Raw genomic sequence first — 14916 nt, 5'->3', positions numbered from 1 at the left:
CCTTGCCATCTGGGATGACCTGAAGAATAGAGTTGCTGCACTCCTTTTCTTGGACCTCTCGGCTGCATTTGACACCGTTGACGATGACACTCTGATACAAAGACTCTATGAAACTGTTAGCGAGGGGACTGTTTTAGGCTGGATACGTCCTTCATTTGCAACAGAGCTAATGTCATCCATACCCCCCTTTCTCGTCCAAACCCTTCTTCACAAAAGCAGGGGTCCCTCAAGGCTCTATCCTCTCGCCCATGCTTTTCATCATCGACATGAAGTCATTACCAGCACTGTTCAATCAATTTCACTTCACGTGTATAACTATGCAGATGACACGCAAATACTACTTCAACTGGAATGCCCCAAAGACACTGGAAACTCACCAATTTTTAGTTGTCTCAGAGCCGTGGATCAGTGGATGACTAGGAGCCATCTCAAATTGAATGCTTCCAAAACGGAAATACTCACGTGTGACAATTGGAAACATTATTACCTGCTCGCCGTGTGGCCTGATGATCTAGGAACACCGCCTAAAGTATTGAAGAAAGTAAGAAACCTCGGAAGGACCATGGACTCCAAGCTATCGATGAATGCCCCAGTGGACAAACTAGCAAGAACCAGCTTTGTTACTATAAAAACTCTGCAACAAGTCTTTCCCCATTTGGGATTTCCACACAAGGTCCAAGCTACCATCTCCCTTGTTTTGTCCAAACTCGATTATGCCAATAGCCTCTACCCCTGATCACCTTTAACGACCGTGAAAACACTACAACGGATTCAGAACTCGGCTGCCAGACTACTCTTACATATGAAGCTCAAGACCACATCTTCCCTGCCTTGAAAGCCCTGCATTGGTTACCGGTTGCCAGAAGATGCATGTTCAAGCTGCTTTGTATCACCCATGGAGCGGTACATGGAACAGGACCACTCTTCTTCAGGAATAAAATAACAAAACACATTCAACAAAGGAACCTCCGCTCGAGAGTGGCACCTCGCCTCAAAATCCCAACATACAAGGAAAAACCACATCCTTCTCTGTTCAAGCAGGCAAACTATGGATCTCTTTACCCCCCAACATAAGATCCACGGATTACCACCTTATCTTCAGAAAACTACTCAAGAATTGACTCTTCCCCACATAACCACTGTACGCAGAAATATACAGCATATCCTCTGTATATAAGCATCTATTTGTTCTATATATGTGTATTGCTCTGTATAAACGTGTAGAATAATTATGTTTAATATTTAACTAGTTCTTCTAAACAAATGCACATATTACTTATAGTTACATTATTCTGTTTTTTAACATGTATATAAGTGACTAAATAAATAAGTAAATCTTTTATCATAACTATTTAACTATTTCACTATTGAATACAAAAAATAATAAATACAATTAATTTAAAGTCCAACAACTGTTGAAAGCTGGAGTTTATTTAATGCATCTTTAATCAACATATACCACCTTACTTTATGTTTCTATATATCTTCCACTTAGTTATGGATCTATATATTTATCACTTTTTTTCTATTTCAGCATATGCAATGCACTACCCTATTCCTTGATCTATACCACTCTCTTATATACTCCACCTCAACTCTCTGACTCATCTCAAACCTCTTTCTACTACTCTTTACAATGCCCTAGACTATTTCTCACCCTATACCTTTATCGTTATATCCTTGATAACATGTATTTTGAAGAGACTATGCTGTACTTAGCACAGACGTATTTTGCAGCGACCATGCGTTTGCTACATTTTGCCATGTATGCTTTGAAAGGGTTATTTTTATATTGGATTTTACATATGCATGTTTTTCAGAGACTGTCCTTCAGAGGTTTGTTTTTCACATGTTTATTTTAAATAAAATATGCTTATAATACATTTTCACGTAGATACTTTGAAGAGGTTATGGTTACATTGTATTTAAGTCGTGATTTTTTTTATCAGAAACCGGCTTTTCTGTCGTTTACTAGTTTGCACATGTATGTTTTGAAGGGACTATGCTTATTGTTTATTTTGCACATGCGTGTTTTCTGGTCTATGCTTACACGAATAATGAAAATGTTACTTACACAGAGCAAGGGCCATGCTGTATTTTGCCCATTCATATTTGCAGGCTATACTTGTGCTGTATTTTGAGACTCATGATTTGCAGACACCATACTTGTGCTGTATTTACAAACACATGATTTACAGACACCATACTTGTGCTGTGTTTAGAAACACGATTTTCAGACACCATACTTGTGCTGTATTTATAAATGAAAATGAATTTGAAAATGAAAATGAATTTATACAGCGCGGTTGCTGCCCTGGGGCGTCCAAGCGCTAGAGGAACCAGATGGGGGGGTTTAGTGAGGATAGCAGAACTGGGAGGAGGGAGGAGGGGCTGAATAGTGACCGAGTTTTAAACGGATTTAAACAGATGTGTTTTTAGTTGTTTACGGAAGGAGGCGAGATTGGGGTTGGATCTCAGGTGAAGGGGAAGGGAGTTCCAGATTTTTGAAGCGTTGAAGGTGAACATTCTTCCACCTGCTCTGGTCCTTTTAATTCTGGGAACCGTTGCCTTGAACGCATGACTAGAGCGTAGGTTTCTGTCTGGGTGATATTGGCTGACTAGGCTACGCATGATTTTGGGGCCCGAGTTCCAGAAGGCCTGGTGGGCAATGCACATTACTTTGAAAGAGACTCTTTTTCGTACTGGTAGCCAATGAAGGCTGGTCAGTGCCTCCCTAACTGAGGTTCTACGGGGGATTTGCAGTAAGGTACGGGCCGCGCAGTTCTGTACCAACTGCAGTCTGTTCAAAGTGTATTCTGGGGCACCCAGGTAAAGGGCGTTATTCGAGTCCAGACGTGACTGTATTATACCCTGTATGGCTATTTGTTTTGCCTCCATTGGGAGCAGGGGGAGAACCTTCTTCAATGTCCGAAGAAGTCCAAAGCAGGTGGCAGAAAGCTTTGTGGCCTGGATGTTAAAAGAGAGATTCCTGTCCAGCCACACCCCTAGGCTTTTGATGTTATCCTTCGGAACCGGGGGGGGGCCTAGACAGGTGGGCCATAATGACTTGAAGAGGGTCGGGTCAGCCGGGCCCAGGAGCATAAGCTCCGTTTTGTCCCCATTGAGTTTTAGCGATGACAGGGTCATCCAGGACTTCACCTCCTCCAGGCATTTTGTTAGACCCCCTGACAGGGGATGTAGGGCTTCCTGCGCTAGGGAGACCACCAGCTGTGTGTCGTCCGCATAGGATATGATCTTAACTCCATACGGACGAACTACCTCAGCCAGTGGTCTCATATAGATATTAAAAAGCGCAGGGCTAAGAGAGGAGCCTTGGGGGACTCCACACTTCAGGGGTATGCTGGAGGAGACTGTTTGTCCGTCAAACACCTGGAACGACCTGTTACTTAGGAAAGATTTTAGCCAGAGCCAGGCCTTGTCCACGATGCCGACGTTTGACATACGGTTTAGTAAGGTGTTATGATTGACCGTGTCAAACGCCGCGCTAAGATCAAGGAGGACCACTGCCACTGATCCTCCTTGATCAAGGATTCTCCTGGACTCCTCGACGACCATAAGGAGTGCGGACTCTGTTCCGTGCTTCGGCCTGAACCCTGTCTCGGTAGGGTCCAACAGCTGATTGTTTTCCAGGTAACTAACCAATTGGAGGTTGATGTACTTCTCCGCAATTTTGCTCACCCAGGGGAGTAATGAAATCGGACGGTAGTTGGCAAAGTCCGATGGGTCTAAATTTGGCTTTTTTATTAATGCTCGAACCATTGCCCGTTTCCAGGCAGACGGAACAGAGGCAGAGTCAATGGAAGCATTCACAAGATTCTTGATGGTGGGAAGAACCGTCTGAGATGCGAGTAACATTGTCTTTGGAGGGGCCGGGTCGGTTGGAGAGCCGGATTTCACTTTCCGAGCCATAGATTCGACCATTTCCAGGTCCATGCAGGGAAAATGATCAAGTGTGGGAGAGGAGGCTAGCACAAGGTCTGACCCCCTGTTGTTGTCCTGGGCTGTCGGAGAGGTAGTACTGATTGGGAAGGAAGTGTATATCTTATTTACTTTGGTCGAAAAGAATTCTGCCAAGTCATTGCATTGGGAGACTGATTTCTCCTCGTGTGCACTGGGGGAGGGTGGTTTTGTCAATTTCTGCAGAGTTTGGAAAATTTCCCTGGATTTAGAATTTGAGGCTAGGATTTTGTTCGAGAAGTAAGCCGTTTGGGCAATTTTTATTTCCTCTTTATATACTTTTATTTCTTCCCGATATCTGGCTTTGTCCTCCATGGAATAATTTAGGCGCCATTTTCTTTCTGCTTTTCGGCATTGGCGTTTTTTGGTCCTGAGGGCTTCCGAATACCATGGTGCTGTTTTATGGGATCGTTTTGCCGTGGACTTTTTAAGAGGGAGGATGGTTTCAAGGGAGTGCAGAATCCAGCTTTCGTACTCTTGGTTTGCCCGACAAGGATCCTCGTTATTTGAGGGGAGTTTTTCCAATAGTCTGTTTGTCCATTCATCCACTTGTATCCGTGCCCACGATCTAGCGAATCTAGTCGAGGGGGTTGATGGACTGCATTTCTCAGTGGACCAGGTGAGGGGCACCAGAGAGTGGTCAGTCCAGGGGAGGGGAAGTGGGGACTCAATTGAGAGCTCCGCACAGTTGCTAAATACTGGATCTAAGAGGTGTCCCTTATTATGGGTTGAGGTGTTTACTCGTTGAGTGAGCTGTAGTGCGGCCAGGTCATCGGCCAGGGAGGTGGCCGTTGAGTCTGATGGCGAATCAAAATGTAAGTTAAGGTCGCCTAACACAGTGAAGTTGGCGGCAGTGCAGATGCGTGGTGCCACTGTTGTTGGTAGACAGTTATGAAATTGTTTTGGGGGGCCGGGTGGGCGGTATATCAAGGTGCCCGAGAGGCAGTGATTAGGGGAAAACTCCAGCGCGAAGGCTAAATTTTCACAGTCTGGAATGTTTTCCACGGTGGGTCTACAGCGATATTGATCTTTGAATATGATTGCCAGTCCTCCCCCTCTGCCGTCAAGGCGATCCTGACGAGTGATTTGGTAACCAGAGGGGAGGGCGGCTACCACATCGGGGTCGGATTCTGGCGTTAACCATGTTTCCGTGAGGAACAGTGCATCTGGCTTGCGTTCATCCAGTAGGAGTGATATTTCTGCCTTATGTTTGGGAAGGGATCTACAGTTTAATAGGAGCATGCGGTATTCATGTTTCCGGGTTTTTTCCCGCCACGTGGAGAGGGGCACGCTACATTTAGGACAAGTAGCTGGAAGGGGTGTGGTATCAAGCCCATACCTCAAACATTCATGTTCCACAGGTCTCAAATCGTGAAGCGCGTCTGGGCTATAGGCTCTGATCTCTTTTGCCTGGTTTGTTAGGGATGTGGCCCCTGGCCCGGACTCGGCGCGGACGAGCGCAGACGAGCTTGCCTTATGCGCGCCTTCGGCGCGCATTCGTCGCGCCCGCTGCGCTCGTCCGCTGCGCTTCCTGAATGAGCACATTCTTATAGGAGGCAGATCAGGAGGCGAGTGAGGGGGCGTGGCCTATCCGGTGGGCGTGGCCTATGTCCTCGTAATGGCAGCGAGGTAGACAAACACTCTCCTGTGGTAGCGTGTTGCTCCGCTGACCTCCAGGGGTTTGTGCAGTGCTGGGGTGCTCGAGGGGTAAGTGCAGCGAGTGCTTTTGTTAAAATAACACACAACAGCAATTTACAAGTTTAAAAGACAAATGCAGTGCTTCCGCTCTACTCCCGGCTCAAGCCTCAGGAGGTTCCTTGTTACAATAAGCGGCACTTGAATTCCGCGCGCTTTTGTATCAGGACGCGAGTGAGGGGGCGTGGCCTATCCGGTGGGCGTGGCCTATGTCCTCGTAATGGCGGCGAGGTAGACAAACACTCTCCTGTGGTAGCGTGTTGCTCCGCTGACCTCCAGGGGTTTGTGCAGTGCTGGGGTGCTCGAGGGGTAAGTGCAGTGAGTGCTTTTGTTAAAATAACACACAACAGCAATTTACAAGTTTAAAAGACAAATGCAGCGCTTCCGCTCTACTCCCGGCTCAAGCCTCAGGAGGTTCCTTGTTACAATAAGCGGCACTTGAATTCCGCGCGCTTTTGTATCAGGACGCGAGTGAGGGGGCGTGGCCTATCCGGTGGGCGTGGCCTATGTCCTCGTAATGGCGGCGAGGTAGACAAACACTCTGCTGTGGTAGCGTGTTGCTCCGCTGACCTCCAGGGGTTTGTGCAGTGCTGGGGTGCTCGAGGGGTAAGTGCAGCGAGTGCTTTTGTTAAAATAACACACAACAGCAATTTACAAGTTTAAAAGACAAATGCAGCGCTTCCGCTCTACTCCCGGCTCAAGCCTCAGGAGGTTCCTTGTTACAATCATGTGTTTTAAAATATACACATGATTTGCAGACACCATACTTGTGCTGTATTTAGAAACACGTGATTTACAGACACCACACTTGTGCTGTATTTAGAAACACACGATTTGCTGTATTTAGAAACACATGACTTGCAGACACCATACGTGTGCTGCATTTTAAAACACATGATTTGCAGACACAACCGTTGTGCTGTATTTAGAAACACATGATTTGCAAACACCATACTTGTGCTGTATTTAGAAACACATGATTTGCAAACACCATACTTGTGCTGTAATTAGAAACACGATTTGCAGACACCATACTTGTGCTATATTTTAAAACACATGAGTTGCAGACATCATACTTGTGCTGTATTTTGAAACACATGATTTGCAGACACCATACTTGTGCTGTATTTAGAAACGCATGATTTACAGACACCATACATGTGCTGTATTTTGAAACACATGATTTGCAGACACCATACTTGTGCTGTATTTTGAAACACATGATTTGCAGACACCATACTTGTTTTGTATTTTGAAACACATGATTTGCAGACACCATACTTGTGCTGTGTTTACAAACACATGATTTACAGACACCATACTTGTGCTGTGTTTAGAAACACGATTTTCAGACACCATACTTGTGCTGTATTTAGAAACACGTGATTTACAGACACCACACTTGTGCTGTATTTAGAAACACACGATTTGCTGTATTTAGAAACACATGACTTGCAGACACCATACGTGTGCTGCATTTTAAAACACATGATTTGCAGACACAACCGTTGTGCTGTATTTAGAAACACATGATTTGCAAACACCATACTTGTGCTGTATTTTGAAACGCATGATTTACAGACACCATACTTGTGCTGTATTTTGAAACGCATGATTTGCAGACACCATACTCGTGCTGTATTTTGAAACACATGATTTGCAGACACCATACTTGTGCTGTATTTAGAAACGTATGATTTACAGACACCATACATGTGCTGTATTTTGAAACACATGATTTACAGACACCATACTTGTGCTGTATTTTGAAACACATGATTTGCAGACACCATACTTGTGCTGTATTTTGAAACACATGATTTACAGACACCATACTTGTGCTGTATTTTGAAACACATGATTTGCAGACACCATGCTTGTGCTGTATTTTGAAACAAATGTTTTACAGCCTATTCTTATGCTGTATTACGCTAAACGTGTTTTGCAGAGAATATATTTGTGCTGTATTTGAAACTTGTGTTTTGGACATCTGTGATTGGCACAGATTTGAGGGTGTCGGGGTAGGATCAAACCTCTGAAAAGCACCATGACTATTGACTGCATCCATATCCGGTGCATTACGCTGCCTCCCATTAACCACCAGACACTGTGCTTTCTGTAGGAACATATTCATGGACAGTAGGTTCTCATTTCAGTAACACTGAAAGGATAAAAGTGTAAGTGCACTTGGACAGGATCAGAACTTTCACCTACAGAACACAGAGGTTCCCCTGGGGTGAGTGCTTGATTCACTCATGTATTTTTCCCCGAGTACATAGAATGACCACATGTACTACCAGAATGCATCAGCAGGCACATATCTAAAACCAGAATATAGGGAGAGACCCATAGGTGGCTTGAGGGTGCACAGACATCTCCATGTGTGTTACTGGTAGAGAGATTCCCATTGACCACCCATGAGCACCGGGAGCCGATATGTTCTACTTGTGCATTTATGGCGTGGCATTGCGTGTTATGGTTAATGTGTGAAGCCACGTACGAGCATAAGATCCATGTGTAAAGTGCACTGAATTGTGTGCAGGATGGAGGCAACAGGTGAACCAAGAGCTACTACAGAACCTGTGGGTATGTATGTCACTGTACAGGTACAACATGAATCCAGGTGTGGGGCAGTGAAGAGCATAAACAAGATGATGCATGCAAGCTGCTGAGATGGGAAAGATCTAAGATGAAAGGCCTTGCAGGGGGATCGGAATATGGGCGAATTAGAGTTATATAATAGAAGGCCTTCCCGTGAAGTCACCTTCTCCTCACCCAGACATGATCTGTGATTGCCTCCTGGACCTGCATAGTCAAAAAAAAGTCCACAAAGGGGAAGAGGTCCCTTGGGGAGCCCTTCCTCTTTGCGAATGGATTACCGCCTCCTTCACGAAGTCGGTAAAATCTGAATGTTTTAAGACCACATCCTGGTTGCAAAATATTCATACATGCTCCTACGACTCACTATTAGGAAAGGACGCCCTTGAAACGCCCCTTCGTAATACCAACTCACAAACCTTATTTTGAGAGTCGTGATATGTTACCCACTCACAAAATAGGGTTAGTGCATGCCAAACGACTCTTTAGCAGTCGCAAATGGCCAGATTCTCCATTTGCGACCGCTAAAATGTGGCGTACATGTGGCCCTAAGTCCTTTTTTGAACCTCACTGAAATACTTATGGTTGCTTGCTATTAATGTCACCTTCTCTTAATGATGCAACCACTTTCTCTCTGGCTCCCTGGCACTCAAGTTTTACAAATGTATCACTTAGCGCAGGCCCTTACCACTCTTGCTGAAACATCCAAGCCTTTTGTTAGTGTTGGCCTGGTACTGTACCTCGCCGGGGTAGTGCAAGCCTTTTGTTAGTGTTGGCCTGGTACTGTACCTTGCCGGGGTAGTGCAAGCCTTTTGTTAGTGTTGGCTTGGTACTGTACCTCGCCAGGGTAGTGCAAGCCTTTTGTTAGTGTTGGCCTGGTACTGTACCTCGCCGGGGTAGTGCAAGCCTTGGGTTAGTGTTGGCTTGGTACTGTACCTCGCCAGGGTAGTGCAAGCCTTTTGTTAGTGTTGGTATGGTACTGTACCTCGCTGGGGTAGTGCAAGCCTTGGGTTAGTGTTGGTATGGTACTGTACCTCACCGGGGGTAGTGCAAGCCTTGGGTTAGTGTTGGTATGGTACTGTACCTCCCCGGTGTAGTGCAAGCCTTGGGTTAGTGTTGGTATGGTACTGTACCTCGCTGGGGTAGTGCAAGCCCTGTGTTAGTGTTGGTATGGTACTGTACCTCCCCGGTGTAGTGCAAGCCTTGGGTTAGTGTTGGTATGGTACTGTACCTCGCTGGGGTAGTGCAAGCCTTGGGTTAGTGTTGGTATGGTACTGTACCTCGCTGGGGTAGTGCAAGCCCTGGGTTAGCGTTGGTATGGTACTGTACCTCTCCAGGGTAGTGCAAGCCCTGTGTTAGTGTTGGTATGGTACTGTACCTCGCTGGGGTAGTGCAAGCCTTGGGTTAGTGTTGGTATGGTACTGTACCTCTCCGGGGTGGTGCAAGCCTTGGGTTAGTGTTCGAATGGTACTGTACCTCGCCGGGGCAGTTCAAGCCTTGGGTTAGTGTTGGTATGGTACTGTACCTCACCGGGGGAATTCAAGCCTTGCATTAGTATTGGTATGGTACTGTACCTCGCCCAGGTAGTGTTGGTATGGTACTATACCTCATCAGGGTAGTGCAAGCCTTGCGTTAGTATTGGTATGGTACTGTACCTCGCCCAGATAGTGTTGGTATGGTACTATACCTCACCAGGGTAGTGCAAGCCTTGCTTAGTGTTGGTATAGTACTGTACCTCGACAGGGTAGTGCAAGCCTTGCGTTAGTGTTGGTGTGGTACTGTACCTCTCCGGGGTAGTGCAAGCCCTGGGTTAGCATTGGCATGGTACTGTACCTCGCCGTGGTAGTGCAAGCCTTGGTTTAGTGTTGGTGTGGTACTGTACCTCGCCGTGGCAGTGCAAGCCTTGGGTTAGTGTTGGTGTGGTACTGTACCTCGCCGTGGTAGAGCAAGCCTTGCGTTAGTGTTGGTGTGGTACTGTACCTCGCCGGGGTAGTGCAAGCCTTGGGTTAGTGTTCGAATGGTACTGTACCTCGCCGGGGCATGTCAAGCCTTGGGTTAGTGTTGGTATGATACTGTACCTCACCGGGGGAATTCAAGCCTTGGGTTAGTGTTGGTGTGGTACTGTACCTCGCCCAGGTAGTGTTGGTATGGTACTGTACCTCGCCGGGGTAGTACTCCCCGTTCACAGTGTGCTCGGAGCCAGGCCTCTTGGGTGACCCCCAGTGGAAGTGAAGCTGGGCTGCTCTGTACTCCAGGGGCAGACCTCCAACAATGGACAGCTCCTTGGGCAGCTGGAGGACAACTGCAAATGTAGAATAGAGAGGCATAATGAGAGGAGATAAGTGCATCCAAGGAAGTCAGTGGTTAGAATCACAGAACAAGGTTCATGGGTGCAGTGGAGTGGAGTATCACAGTGACAGTGATGGTTCACAAGCGCAGGGCAGACGGCACGATGTAAATCAGAATAGCCGAAAGCGGTCAGTGTGTAAATAGGAGGAATGAAGACATTAAAGACAGAAAAATATGTCAACTGATTAGATACAGTACTGTTGAAGCTCTGTGTATGACACACATATGACGTGTAAGACACACAGATTCACTACTTCGTGTACATGATGGAGGTCATTCCTGTTGCAACTTGTGGGAGATACGTACCATCAGGTTTCATACTTAAACAAATAAGTCCAAATGGGAACATGTGCAGGAACGCATGCATCAAACATGAGAAAAGAAAACCACAATAAGAATACTAGCGTCATCCAACTGAAGCTGGGAGAACAATGAAAGAATTCCAGCAGAGACCAGACCTCCCCGGGCACACACATGATGGAAATAGCAGTGTGGCAGCCTAGTCTGTGCTGACACGTCTTCTGCTACTACAAAACCTGCTTTTACACCATCAATGTTCTGAGGAGTAATCTTCCTTGCCAAGCACTTCCACGCAGACCTTGGTACTTATAACCTTCATTCGTTCCTCACTGGAGTATACCAAGGGAGCTGCCATGGCATGCGCTTATGCCAGATTAAATTCTCCAAGTGTCCAGAACCTAGCAGTAGATCACCTCATGCCGAAGGTTTCACATTCTCCACTCTTACTAATATTTGTAGTATCCTAGTCTCCTGTGCATGTTTATGTATGCCATTTTCCACCACATGCTCTGCCAGTGGCATGTTACTGTGATGATGTATTATGGAATGTTGGGAGTCTGTGAAGAAAAGCCACAGTTGAGAATGGGTGAGCAGCATGCTGGCTGCTCCTGGTGGGGCAAGTTCAGGACCTGTACTGGACTTATCTATCTCATCTACTTATCTTGTAACCAACTACAATAAATCATCCTGAACTACACCAATATGCATGGACTCAGTTACGACAATTTCATGGCGACGATCTGGAGACCTACCAGCGTTCTACGTGCTCAACAAAAGAAGTCAATGTTCAAGAAGTCTAGATTTTGAAAAGAAGCGACAAGAAACTGCAAACTACGATTGGAACAAGGACTCTGGCACCCTGAACCTGCGAACCTGGAAACATTATTTACACAGTTTTCAAACCTGGAATAATGTCATGGTAAAGAAATGTGTGTAACTAACAGCTACTTATTCTATGGCAAACTGGCACCCTAGCCCCACCAGTGACCTTGCCATCGGTCGCCCACAACCCAAGTGTGCCAGTTCTTGCTGTTTCTGCTTCACTTTTACAAGAGCTGCAGTGTCTCTGCCCAATTACATATGTCTACTGCAACCTTTATGAAGTGCCACATTGTTCCTGACTCCAGCCGCGTTGTGATAGGAGTTTCACCTCTGCTTAGTTGGCAAAAGAGTCTGGGGAAGTGGAACATTTAGAAGCGTCCCGTGTTGTGTAGGGCGTCTACTCTCCAGACAACGACCTGTGGTATGTGCTGGACATGGTGTTGTTTTGTCTCACACAGAGTCAAGACACTTGGGAGTCAAGAGAGGTGAGACACCTTTTGACTATTATTTGTTGTGTCCACTGAGACTTCACGTCAGTGGCCATTTGTTAACTGCTGTGTGGCGGTTCAAAAACGTAAGCACAAGCTCAAAAGAGAGCGTGCAATCCTGCCTGCATGAAGACGTGCGCAGCTCCGTGGGACCTTCTGTGGAGCCTGTTCCTCTCTCGGCCCTTTGTTGCTTTGGGAGGTTTTGGTGCACAGGCGCACCAAGAGCCACTCTGCATCCACATCAACAGCATGCCGCCATCTTTAGGTTGGCGGTGGCTCATGCAATATGTTGGCGCTCTGCCTTCATTTTGCCAACCACGTTCTCTGATTTTGTTCGGTTACGGCAAGAGCGGCGCAAGAGTCTGTTGGTCGGAGAACATGGTGGGTGACTCCTGCTCCATCCTGGAGAGATTTGCTGCGTTTTGGGTGTGTTCTACTGCTCTATCTATTCGTATACACACTTGTGAGAAGTTGGCCTGGCATATGCTGTTCCTAGTTATAGGGCCACCTTGCACCAGTCCAATTCGACTCCTATTGATGATAGGTTTAAGACAACCTTTAAAGAAAGCTATCCTAGTGGTAGCTGTGGAGAGCAGCCTTCAGGCTAAGTCTTGAAGGAGTGTTAAGCTTATTGTTTTACCATAATAACCTCTTGAATAACCAAATGAAAGAGTAGCCCACATAGGTATATATATAAAATATATGTATTTATTCTAGACAGAATCCCACAATCACTTTATGTGGCTAGTGGCAAAGTTACAATTCAAACAAGCATTTATAAACACAATAAATAGCACAGAAATCAATGGGCCCCACGGGGGGACCGAACCATATACTAAAATAGTGGTATAAGAACCACGACAATTCTACAGGCAATGCCTAGGGCATTCAGGATCGCTTGCCCCTTCAGAATCCACCCACAGTTAAGAGGAAGGGGACCCACGGGAGACGCGTGCAGTGCAAAGAGCTGCTATCGGGATCGCAATGTTAGCCTATGGAGAATGTCGCGGTTGAATAGTTAAAGTTTAAGGACACTTCTAGCAACAGTACAAAGTTAAGGCTTGAGACTTAAGGCTTTGGAGAGCTCACCACCACGGGAGTACCGAAGTACCACTGTTACCTGCCCCAGGGAAGCCGGGTGCATAGGTCGATTCTGGTGTCGGGTCGCGGGCTGATTTTCTATGGAAAAGTAGTCCAAACTGCTGCTAGCTGGAAGCGTCGTTGAAGTCGTGAAGATTGAAGAAGAAGAGAAGGTAAAGATGAACCTGAAAGCAGAGGGGACAGAGTCTGGGTCACAGCAAAGTGACCAGGGAGCTCACAGGAAGGAGCTCGTGGATATCGGGTGCTTCAGGTGTCGAAGGTACAGCTGGGCTCTGCAGTCACGGGCTCCGGGAGGCTTCAAGGAAGGCCAGCTTCTGGAGGGCGACTGTCCCACGTCGGCTGAGGGTCGCTGCGGTGTTAGTGTCCCGATTGGATCCACTAAGCATTGGCAACCGCAACCCATGCAAGATGAACAAAGCAGCTGCTGGTGCAGACCCACGAGGTCTGAGGGTGCTCTCCTTTGCAGGGAGCGTAGAGCAGGCCTGGAGCAACCAGGGGAACTCTTGGAAAGATAGGGTTTCCTCCGTCAGGGCCCACAAGTCGAGAGACAAGGGACCGCGGAGGGCAGCAAAATGGAGTGCGTAAAAGGGCTCCCACGGGCCACCGGAGCGGGCTAGGGAGCTGAGCTTTGGCACGGATGCTGCTGGAAGGTTGGCTCAGAAATGAGCCAAAGCACCACTTCCCCACTGGTCGGGGTCGAGTGCTATGCAAGAGGTGGCCGGGGTCTCGGGGTATGCAGGGATCTCGGCACCCACGTGGTCCACGGTGCTCAGGATTGCTGGGCCCGCTCACTGGACTCTGGGATGCACTGGAGACCCACCTCAAGGTTGATGGAAGGCGTCGAAGTTCGTGAGAGCAGCGAAGTTCCAACCGGGTATCTTGCAGTCTTTTAGGTGCCTTCCAAGCAGGGGGATAACTCCTTTATCCCAAGGGAGATTTCTTCAGTCAGCTGGGCAGCAGCTCGTCGAAGGTCAGTTCTGTGAAGTTCTGGACGAATCTAAGGCTCTAGGGCAAAGTTATTCCCATATATCTCCAAGATTAGGGGATGGTCCAAAATAGAGCCTACCAATCAGAGTAGAGGCGGGAAAGGGTGGCTACACCCACTCCCCTTTGTGTGTTTCCCGCCTGGGCGAGGGGCAGGATGCCCCTGAACCGGTTCCAGGCGGTGTATGCAGAATTGTGGCTCTGCAGCTGCCTACGTGCAACTCTGAAAGGACATTTGGTGCACCCACCCTGTTCCAATCCACATTATCCTGTCTGGGGAGGTGCTGGCACCTCCCTGCCACAGGAGCCCTATTGTCCAGCTGGCGAGGCTGGGGTTTTCCCCAGCAACAGCCAGCCAGAGTCGTGTAGGTGGCGGACAGTAGCAATTTTGTGGTACATGTGCACTTTTAAATTGGTGTCTAAATTCTACCGCTTTTCCCATATCACCCTCCTAGCAAGGGGGAATCGTGCCCCCATGCCCATGGCTGGACTGGGGGTATAATTCCTTCATGTTTGACACCAAGCACGATATGGTTCTGTGTAGCCATTCTCAAGTTATCGCGATGACGCGATTCACTTATAATGCGGTTTAGAGTATATG

At 47.2% G+C, this 14916-nt stretch overlaps 1 protein-coding gene across 2 annotated transcripts in view; it reads right to left on the bottom strand.

Moving 5' to 3' along the window:
- LOC146863617 (carbonic anhydrase 9-like) overlaps positions 1 to 14916 on the bottom strand; it is an 891039-nt gene that overhangs the window by 246941 nt on the left and 629182 nt on the right. For both annotated transcript variants that reach the window (XM_085627646.1, XM_085627648.1), the window contains exon 4: positions 10431 to 10573. In XM_085627646.1, the coding sequence (XP_085483772.1) occupies positions 10431 to 10573 (143 nt within the window). The remainder of the gene's footprint in view (positions 1 to 10430; positions 10574 to 14916) is intronic.

The sequence above is a fragment of the Triturus cristatus genome, chromosome 2_1 (assembly GCF_964204655.1).
Source record: "Triturus cristatus chromosome 2_1, aTriCri1.1, whole genome shotgun sequence".
NCBI lineage: Eukaryota > Metazoa > Chordata > Amphibia > Caudata > Salamandridae > Triturus > Triturus cristatus.
The sequence above is the reverse complement of the archived record's forward strand: the minus strand, read 5'-3'. Positions and strand labels throughout refer to the sequence as shown.